The 10,238-nt window shown below is 47.3% G+C and overlaps 5 protein-coding genes across 5 annotated transcripts; all 5 read right to left on the bottom strand.

Moving 5' to 3' along the window:
• Window positions 1-64: 64 nt before the first annotated feature.
• COCVIDRAFT_75541 (hypothetical protein) lies at window positions 65-2,743 on the bottom strand (the record flags this gene model as incomplete). Its single annotated transcript, XM_014697689.1, has 2 exons — window positions 65-1,151; window positions 1,203-2,743. Coding segments are annotated over 2 exons (2,628 nt in total), but the record flags the coding sequence as incomplete, so codon positions are not given.
• A 1,159-nt stretch (window positions 2,744-3,902) lies between these two features.
• COCVIDRAFT_74121 (hypothetical protein) lies at window positions 3,903-4,595 on the bottom strand (the record flags this gene model as incomplete). Its single annotated transcript, XM_014697688.1, is given in 2 exon segments — window positions 3,903-3,977; window positions 3,996-4,595. Coding segments are annotated over 2 exon segments (675 nt in total), but the record flags the coding sequence as incomplete, so codon positions are not given.
• On the bottom strand, window positions 4,587-4,796 carry COCVIDRAFT_60300 (hypothetical protein; the record flags this gene model as incomplete). The annotated part of the gene is made up of 1 exon (XM_014697687.1): window positions 4,587-4,796. A coding segment is annotated over one exon (210 nt), but the record flags the coding sequence as incomplete, so codon positions are not given.
• Window positions 4,797-7,127: 2,331 nt separating this feature from the next.
• COCVIDRAFT_108341 (hypothetical protein) lies at window positions 7,128-7,328 on the bottom strand (the record flags this gene model as incomplete). Its single annotated transcript, XM_014697686.1, has 1 exon — window positions 7,128-7,328. One exon carries the CDS (start codon window positions 7,326-7,328, stop codon window positions 7,128-7,130), a length of 201 nt encoding a protein of 66 aa, XP_014553172.1.
• A 667-nt stretch (window positions 7,329-7,995) lies between these two features.
• Window positions 7,996-9,063, bottom strand: COCVIDRAFT_40741 (hypothetical protein; the record flags this gene model as incomplete). The annotated part of the gene is made up of 5 exons (XM_014697685.1): window positions 7,996-8,185; window positions 8,291-8,340; window positions 8,406-8,616; window positions 8,678-8,748; window positions 8,830-9,063. 5 exons carry the CDS (start codon window positions 9,061-9,063, stop codon window positions 7,996-7,998), a joined length of 756 nt encoding a protein of 251 aa, XP_014553171.1.
• Window positions 9,064-10,238: the final 1,175 nt, after the last annotated feature.

The raw sequence follows: 10,238 nt of genomic DNA, 5'->3' as shown, positions 1-10,238 counted from the left end.
ATGAAGCTGCCTGCAGTGCGTTGCCATAGTCTCCACCCTGCATGTTGACTTTGGCGTCCTTGTCAAGCAGTATCTTGACCACCTGCTCGTGGCCTTTAGATGAAGCTGCTTGCAGTGCGTTGTCGTAGTCTCCACCCTGCGCGTTAACGTCGGCGCCCTTGTCGAGCAGCATCTTGACCACCTGCTCGTGGCCTTCTAGTGAAGCTAGGCATAGTGCATCGACGTAGTCTCCACCTTGCACGTTGATGTCAGCGCCCTTGTCGAGCAGCATCCTGATCACCTGCTTGTGCCCTTCTTGTGAAGCTGCGTTTAGTGCATTACCGCATTTTCCACCCGGCGCATTGACGTCAGCGCCTTGATCTAGCAATATTCTTGCAATCGCGCTTAAGCCCAACAACGCAGCATAATAACGCGGTATAGCTATGCTTTCTAGACCTTTTCTCAAGTCTGGTTCTTCCCATTGTTCGTCTGGATCAAATAACTGGATCCAGATGAGATATGCGGGTTGTTCTATTGACATTAAGCTCACCGCTACCCGACTCACCGCATCCGTCTGATCTCCTGCTTTTCGAAGATGGCTGCTCCAGAACTCAGCTGCATACCTTGCGAGCGCAAACCCCTCAAGGATGTGCGTTGAGATTGGTTGCTGGAACTGCAATAGATATTTTAAACAACCCTCTGTTATCGCATTGTGGCATTCGACCGCTTGTATGCTGTACTGCTTTGCCTGTCCTTGCTTGATCCTCTCTGACACAAGATACTCCTGGACGGAATAATGCGCTAGAGAGATGATACGCTGAGTATATTTTTTCCATCCTTTCGCCTTGTTCGTCGAGATAGTGACAAGACTAGAGCAGATATTCAGCGCTTCCAGCGGGTCTTCTAGCACTTCATCGCGGTCGAACGCCGGCTCGCGTGTCACGTCAATAGCGACGACCTCAGCAATCTCTTCGACTGACATCGGCCGCGCAGAGAATGTCAGCCACTGCAGGACGCGTATCGCGAAGTCACGGTCTTGTTCGCTTATAGCAGTGAGAATGCGGTCGTATGTCTGGTCTAGCGTTTGCGGCAAAGCGGCCAATGACTTGCGCAGCATCGCTCGATTGCGACACTGCGCTAACGTGTCAAGCTGACACACAGCCCATCGGAACCTACGCTATCGTCAGCCTTAGCTCTGTAAGTTGCTGGGTATCCACACATACATCCCACAAGCTCCTTGCATTAGTGCAGCCTCAATCTCTTGCCTAATAGCGGCATCTTTGTTCCATTTTGTTAGAGTCTTATCGTCAGACAGCCTTTGTTGAACGTATCGTCGTATGTCACTGTCTACAACGTCCCTTTGAAGACAGATGGTGTCTTCTTCCTTAATATAGCTCTCTAAAGAGCTCTCAATATCTCGCTCTTTCCGACTAGTCATAAGTATATGTCTATTCTCAAGCTGCCACGCAGCTACTGTCTCGAGCATGCACATTAATTCTTGGCGTTGTGTGCATTCGTCAAGTGCATCAAGAACAATGTAAGCATGCGTGAACTGCCGCATCACCTGCAGTGTCAGCTCCAGAAGAGCATGCAATGATGGCTGTCGCTGTCCGTTTTCACAGGCTGAGAACAATGCGTCAACGCCCTTAGGTATCATAATCGAACGCTGCAGGAGCTGGCGGAGCAACGAGCGGAGCATTAGCTCTGGGTCCTGCTTCTGTGTATCATTGAAGTCGAAGTAGAAGTACGCCGTCACCATACTAGCATCGACGTGGCAGTGCTGGAGCAGGTGCTCGATGACTGTAGAGCTTAGAATAGTCTTTCCACATCCTGGGATCCCATACAGCCATAGTCGCGACGCTCCACTTGCCTTCCATCGAGCGAAGCATGCACTGTCCAGCAGCCAGAGTCCAGTCTCAGCCTGCCGCTGCTTGTGCGCTTTGTGGTAGTTTGTGGATGGATCAGGAGCCGAAAGCCAGCTGCAGATCTTGCCAAGCTTTTCTTCTTGGTCATGGCTGCGGCCCTTGTGTTTGAGGATAGCCACACTCCTCAGCCGCTCGAGTGCATTTGCTTTGCCTTCGCCGTAGATCAGCGGCAGGTGAACGCCGAATATGCCGAACAGACAGTACGCTCCATCTTCTTCTTCTGTTGTCCGTCGATTCGCTGCCCAAGAGAAACGTTCAGCAACGTCAAACTCGGACAAATCGCTCCCTGACAGAGCTTTAAGAGGGATCCCTGTAATCTCGCATATAATATGCTTGAGCGACTCCTTGTCGCCTAACCGCGTTCCATATTGCGAAAAGAACTCAACAGAGTGGGGAGCAAGAAGTTCCTGGAGGGTCCAACCTCGGTTGAACCACCTACTCTGCCTAAACACCAACTCGCTATCACCTTCTAAAGTGTCGTTCTCGACGTCTGAAAGGAAGACATAACATTTCTTAGCATTCTGGTACCAGCGAAACATGGAGTTAATCGCTTTAGACAATTCCGTATTGTTTGTCTTATCGATACAGCAGGTGTCTACCCAGAAGTAGTCCAGACCGTCCTGCCTAGCCTGTTGCGCGCAAAAGCGGAGCTTCTGATACCCCTCCTTGCTTTGTGCTTCAACACCTGCTGCGTTGTATAGATCTTTCAGGTCTGCAAATGTCAACTCCTGCCCTTCTTTCCAGGTGTGCGACAGGATCGCATAAGAGGGGATCTTTTCCCCGATTAAGTCCTTAGTCCATCGAAGCCTCCCGTCGCTCGCAGTATATAGCAGCCGCATCGGAATGTGTATGCGTACGTATGTACGAGCGCTAGAGGCAAGCGTCGAAGCTTCGAAGCAGGTTGGGGGAATCGAAGGCGATTAGGGACTTACTCACGCAGGGCAGAGAAGTCGTAGCTATTGGGTGTGTTGTGAACGTTAAATAAGGGGTTGAAAAGTCAGAGATGAGAAGGAGTGGTAAAGTCTACGAGTTGCAGTACAGCAAGCTGGACGTTGGGCCAGGCTGCATCTCCAGCACCCAGGGCAGGAGGCGCAGCCCACCTGCGCAGTGCCGTAAGGCTGATCGGGCAAGGCTGACATTGCATAACTGTGCGACAGCCAAACCGAGAAGCGGTCCTTGTGCTGGAGACGCGATCTGATCGTACAGAAAACGCTGTCTATAGACTATCGTTTACTAAAGGAGTGCATTATGATGTCCGTAACTAGGGTGGTGTTGATTCGTGCATAGACGGACACACTGGCCTGAAGGGACTGTGCCGCTGTTACATTGCGGACCGGAACACGAAGCAGCAGCGATAACAGACAGTTTTAACTGCGGAATCACGACAGCATAAACCGCATAGTAGCAGAGATAATTCACGATACTTTTAGGATGTATAGTATAATATTTCGCTTTCCTGTGTCGTGCCAAAATGCTCAGTAGAAGAGTACAACTAGTTATCTTTTATAGGCCGCCACAAGCTTCGTTTCGCGTCCTGATCCACTACTAATACATCCGCGCCACTGGGGCTCTCCATGGAGCAGGCACGCTCTCAATCCCCACGACAGCTGCAATAGTTGACGCTGTCGGCTCTGACAATAGTTCCCCAGTTATCCGCCTCGTCTTGGCGTTTGACCCCGCGTCGCCCGCCTCTAGTGCAGCACTCGTACGCTTCCGACCTCGCTTGCCTTGACCTTTAGCCTTCTGAGCCGCATCTTTCTTAACGCGCTTCTCTCGTGCTTCCACAAGATCCTCATAGCCCATGACCTTGGCTTTGCCTAGTACCAGCGACTTGGTCGATCGTCGCACTTTGGCTTCGTTGTTTATCGTTAGCAAGAATCGAATGTGGTTCTGCTGGAGGGCTCCCTTTGCGAAAGATAGCTGCGCCGCTTTAACCAGCTTATGGAGGTGCCTCTCTAGGCGTTGCTCGCTTGCCTCGTTGAGGGTACTAGAGTCCTGCTCGATGATCGTGTTTTGAAGCGACACAAGACCTTGCGCTGACACCGGCGTGACAGGTGTTGGTAAAACTTCGCTCTAGTCGCAAGCCTCGACATTGATGTCGTCGGCCTTCACGATAGTCAAATTAGTAAGAGGCTTTGGCATAGTTCTGAGCACTCTGTCTGGGTTAAGCGGAAACAGCCCGCTTGCAGCAAAACCGGCTACAATATTCTTCGAAGTAAAGGCTTTCTCCCTTGCAGGGCTATAGAGGAAAGTAAAATGTTCTTTGCCGATTGTATTGACGCCTCCCCGCTCTAGGCGCTCGGCTTGCTCGCGATAGGCGGCTTTTAATGGAGCAAACACCGCGACGTCGCAGGGCTGCAGCTTGTGGGAGGTATGAGAGGGAAGACGACAGAGGATAATGTTGTTCGCGAAGCAAAACTCTAACACTTCAAGAGTCTCGTGGGTCCCAAAACCATCGCAGATCAGCACTCGCGGCTTACCTCTTGCTCGCTCTTTAGTTTCAGGGTCAAATATACGCTGAAGCCATTGCAAGCTGATATAGGAATCTGTATATCCAGCATTAGAGCACGCGTACTGCCATCCAGGGGTAGGAAATGTCGTCCAGTTGCTCCGATGCGTCGTAGCCGGCCAGATAATCATAGGGTTTAGATACCTACCATCACCGCTAATACACTCAATCGCGGTAACCATAGTGCGCTTAACACGCGCACCTCTATAGTCTCGCATATTATCCTTACCTACTAATACTTTAACTATACCTAGCATAGAAAGCATCACGCCAGTCTCGTCCATATTGTATACGTTCTCCTTAGAGATAGCAGGGTCTCGCAGCAGCCTTCCTATCACTTCAAACCAGTGGGTTACCTTCCAATAGATATTCCTCTCGTGACGGTTCCAGTCTAGCGCCTTGACCCTTCTCGCTTATGTCTCTAGGTGGCGTTTCTCAAAGCCCTAAGTCCAGTTCTTGCCCGGCGGCTTTAGCGGGCGGTCGGTCTTAGATCGCTGGCGGGTGACGCAGAAGGCTAGAAAACGTATATACTTGATGCGCACAGGTTGTCCGAGATCAGACATCTATAGAAGAAAATGAACGAGGGCGTCCTCTTCGTACGGAGCAAGGTACTGTTGGCTTTAGGCCTTTTCTTCAATCGAGCGACGACCCCGTGCGCGATGGTGCAGGGTTGTGTGAGGGACCCCGCCACGATCTGCGCGAGCACGGTATGATTTAGACAAGCTAGGAGGAACGGGTTCCGCCAGAACACGACTAGCTGCATCCATAGTGGCGTACGTATTAGCGATGAAGAGACGAGGAGCGTCTAGCAGACTCCGAGTAGGGAACGCAGCCCGTACACACATCGGCTCTGCATACGCGTAATTGTAGATGCTTCTAGAAGTCTATTAGCACGCGCAACTTCTATTTTAAGAAGCACACTCTATAGGCATAGCGCTATTTATATTACAATAGAATACAGCAAGCGATAAGGGCGCTAGCAGGTACTAGTGCATGTTAAGCCCCGCTAGCATATCCCGCTAGCGCCTGGTACGTTTTCAAAGATCTGCTCCGTACAACGGAGCTCCCGGCATGCTCACTCCCATATCTAAGTGACACCGCGAAACTAGGAAATCAATCTTCCTTTATTAAATTGTCTTTAAGACCCTCCGAGTAGTTGGTTACTCCTTATACCCGCCAGTAGACAGGGGGGTGCCATTGAAGAGTTGATTGACGACGTCGACAAAACAACCCATAGCTAAGCCAACACCACAGCAATTCTTGTCAGAGATAAGTCAATTAAGAAATAGCAGCTAGAGAATCTCCGAGTTTCGTTTATATCTTGTCAATTGTGATAGGAAGTATGTCCGGATGTCCGAACCGTGAACCTGTCTCGCGACACAGTGTGTCTCTGCACTTAGGGACGCACCTTAAGGATTGAAATCAAGTGATTTGCGTAAACAAATTTAAATCGATGACTAAGCGAGAACAGAAGCTTGGCACGGCTCGAGCGTCCTCTCGTGGAACTAAAATAGTGCAAAATAAGCTGCCCCACCAAAACACTACACACACGTCGCGATGCAAAAACAGCCTAAATCACAGCCAAAATCAACCAAAATCATATTTCAAACTAGGTAAAATAATTACAAGATAAAGGTATCCCAATCCGAAGCTGTACCTTAATATAAAGCAGATCCTCCAGGTGGCTCAGAATAAGCCGAAAGAAACGAATGGATGTGCCTAACACAAGAAACTAATCGAGGCCGAGCTAGCTGATATTAAGCCAGCGCTGACGCTGTAAGTATAAGGGACGATCGACAGCGTTAGGCACTTCATCTTATCACGTGTTGATTACTCGCACAGCCTGCGGCTAAAAGACGATAAGGAGCGCCCGTAGGGCGCTTAGAGGAGTTACTGTAACTTTAGACAAACACAAACAATGCAAGCAAAACTATAAGGAAGAATAGAAAATATTAGAGCGCACAGTTTATCGAAAGACTAAAAGAAAGAACCCACTGCCACATGAAAAATTCTCTTTATTACACTGTGTACCGGTAAGGAAATGCAGACGTATCAGTGAGACACACCGTGAATGTCAAGCGCATGCCTCTTAAAATGCACTAAGTCAACCAGCATATCAGAGCAACTAGGATGGCGGCATGCGAACCCTAACTAAAGCTCGGGGAGTCAGAAATAGGTCTCCACGTGCTTCTTTAGGACATCCTTCCGTAGAATATGGCGCATCCTCCGTTCGTATAAGAACTCCTCATTCCCTATACATATAAGACACACCGGATAAGGAAGCACTATTAGGTAGAACTTCCTAGACTGTACCTTCAAGACTTTTCTGCGCTTTGGTACGTCAAGCTCGTCTTCCGCAATCTCGCCATCCTAGTTAATCGGGCTCTTCCCAAAACCATCAGCGCCCTTCTTTCGTTTATTCAAGAACGGTAAGTCATTAGCTTCACATGCAACCAAACCCACCTTTTTTCGCTTAAGTGCCTTTAGCTATCGCGTCTCTTGTTTATGGCATAATCTAGCCAAGGTTCGCACAAATCTTACCCGGGCTCTGTCGTCCTAAATTGGCTTAAAGAGCATGCCGGCGATGGTTGCTCGCTCCCAAAGTTCAAACTCAAAGGCTAGAAGCGTCAGGACTTCGGCTGCGGCTTTCCCACTAAGTTGCCTAGCTATCTCGATTGTATCGATCGAGTCATAGAACTCGCGGATGGCAAATTCTAATCGTCCTCTATACAGCATCTAATACGTGCTACCAATTTTTCGCTTTGTGTTCTCGTATTTCTCGTAGAGATCCGTCCCGTGACCCTTCGAGAGTGGATAGAAGCCTTAGTTATAAAGCTGTCTTTTGTACGTTTCTCGCTCTTTATGAAGAACCGCGAGTGCAGGATCGTTTCGTAATGCCTCCTGTTGCGCGTCATCCAGTTCCGTAGGTGCACGTCGATCCCGTGACAAGCCCATGCGTGCAACAGATTGGATGAGAAGGTCTTCTGAAGGGCTTCCGAAGTAGATAGACTGAAAGTCACGGGCAATGTGCGTTGGCGTGTAGTACTTTTCGTATGTGCTCCCGAGATGGCCCATAGTCTGGTTCCGTTCTACTAGGTCAAGCGCGCCTAGTAGATCCTGTAAGCTTAGGCGCAATTAAGTGTAATACGGGGTCCAACGCAAACTCACTGTTGATATTCCTCCCAGAAGCCCGTCGTAGCTGGTACAGCTCTAATGATTTCTCAAAGCCCGTAACACGCCCTAAGCGTATAAAGATGTCGCGGTATTTCGTATAGGGAAACGCCTTGTCTTTTAGTATGCGAACACTCTCACTTGTATTCCTAACGTCGTATAAGAACGGTTAGTTAAGCAACTCCTTTTTCCACTTAATGCGGAGTACATTACGGCCCACAGGTATGTTGAGGTCAAACACATCCTGAACACTAGTGAAGTCGTCCCTTAGTGCTCCTTGACTAACGCCAATGCTTAGAATATACGAAACTATGCAGAAGGCGAGGGTCTCTTCTAGACGGAAAGTGAATTTCTTCCTACAGCACAGTACGAATTAGCAAGACTTCTTAACTTCTACATCTACTATTCAACTTACGGCTTCCCATCCTTTTCCTTATTCTTAATATTCTCGAGGTTAACATTTGCCACAATAGTACTCCGGCTAGGATCTACAGTGCTACGAACCTTCAGAAGTTCGATATTCCTAAACGAGAGTGACTTGTTGCTGCCCTTTGCACTTGTGCTTTCGACAATGGCTCCTAGTCTCGTGGCTATAGCAGCGCTTAGGAGGAGAAGAAGCGAAATTTGAACTCAGATATAGCCATAGAGGGGTTTAGTGTCATCAACCCAGAGTGCGTGAAGGATAGCGTAGAGATCCTGGACGTACATAGCATGCTTTTCCTTCTCAGATTTGTCAAGCATTAGGGTTAGAATCCACTACCGCCATGTTAGTGCGCCGCCATGCAGGGGAAAATGTGGACATTAGAATATACATTACAAACATCAGTAAGAACATCAGCGTCCATCGTGTAGCGTGTGAGATCCATATAGCACATGCTAATTCTTTTCCAATAGCTCCGCATCGAGCTCTCCTTCTTAACCCAGGAATGCTTTTTCCGCCAGCGGAGGTACGCTTTAAATGTCTCTAGGTCACATACGCGTAGTTGTTCTTCTAGGGACCTCTTAGTCTTTTTCATAATCTTAAAACAGTACCTAATATGCGTTAGTTAAGACTTTGCAAAGATAGAATTTATGCAGGCGAGGTAGACCTTACCTCTCCCAGAAGTCGCCTTCCCTCGTCCATAATTTTACAGTGTGAGGGGTATGATTTGGCTTTGCCGGCCCCTCCGCCCTCAATTAAGCAATGTCTTTCAGTATCTCTTCAGCTTCAGAGTCCAGATCCGCGTCTAGTTCCTATTGCAAGACCAGGCCAGCATCCTCGCTCGTACTTAGCTCGATATCCGTATTTGCCTCAGTATCAGGGTCCGAGTATGTGTCGGAGAACGAGTTGGTGTCCGACTCCACTTCCCTGCACGAGATAGCAGCTAGAGATGGGTTAGGTCGACGCAATAAGTAGCGATTTCGCACCAGAGCGGCATTCTTAACAGCAGTAGAGGTAGCTAGCGCTCTTCGAATGCTTCGCTTCGTAGAGAACGGCATTATCGTAGGAGGCGAGCGACTAGAGGAAGTTTAAGAGAAGAAGTAGGAGAGGCGATGGCGGAAGGGATAGTGAGCATGCCATCACAATAAGTAGGCGCCGGCCGATGGGCAAGCTGTAAGCGCAGTGCCATCCTTAGGTTTCACGGAAGCGCTGACGGTACTTACAGCCTTCCTCGTCCCACCGGCAGGGCAGCATAATAATAACAATGCGGCGAAGTAAAGTCCCACTTAGCGTGGTTCGTGAGCATAGGTTTGGTTAAAGCGGCGATGGGTCAGAGGCTAAGCGAGGTGGAAATGCCTCTAAAAGCAGCGGCCAAACGCATCCTAAAACGGATGCAATTCCACCGCTACATAGATATAAGAAGTTATATATCCGCATTAATAGTAGAAAGATTTATAACTACCTCTTTATAATTATAGATTTAGAATTATAAGATTATATTATTAGGATTAAATAGATATAACGATTCCGGTTAAAACTTAATATAGCTTAAAATTAAATTATCTAGCTAGCCTAGTATCTCTCTATATACGATTCTAGTCCCTCTCTCCTTATATAATTAAAATAACCTCTCTCTAACCTAAATATAGAATTAGATATTCGGCGTAGAGACGCGCTATAGAATAAAGATAAGTACTAGAGGTAGACTAGTACTTAATAAGGACTAGTCTAGCGTATCTAAGGCCTTATTAAAATCTCTAAGGCACGTCTCCTTCCGCCGACCTTACTATCTAACCTAGAGCCTATTTAGACTTTAGCGCTAAAATATATTTCGCCTTATATAGTAGTTATTTCTACTAATACTTTTTATTACACTATAAAATAGAAGAAAAACGATTTCTTTACAACTAGTATCTATAAAATTAATTAAATCCTATAGAAAAGATTAGAATAAAACGATTCTAAGAACGCTAAACTAGTATAGAACTAACTCTCTTCTAAATACTTCTCCTATAAAGATATCTTTAGTAAAATAGCTACTAATTAGTTACTAGAATATTAGCGGTACGATTATAAGATTATTCTTATAGAGCCTCTTCTAAATTAATTTAGTNCTCTCTATAAGTAGAGTANTAAAGAGTTAAAAGCTATAAAAACTTTTATAATAGAAAATCTATAAAAAGAGTATATTAACTTAAGTTACTATCTATTCGCCTTCTCTATTCTATATATT

This window comes from Bipolaris victoriae (assembly GCF_000527765.1).
Source record: "Bipolaris victoriae FI3 unplaced genomic scaffold scaffold_92, whole genome shotgun sequence".
In the NCBI taxonomy this organism is placed as follows: Eukaryota; Fungi; Ascomycota; class Dothideomycetes; order Pleosporales; family Pleosporaceae; genus Bipolaris; species Bipolaris victoriae.
This window is presented reverse-complemented; position numbering and strand designations above follow the sequence as displayed.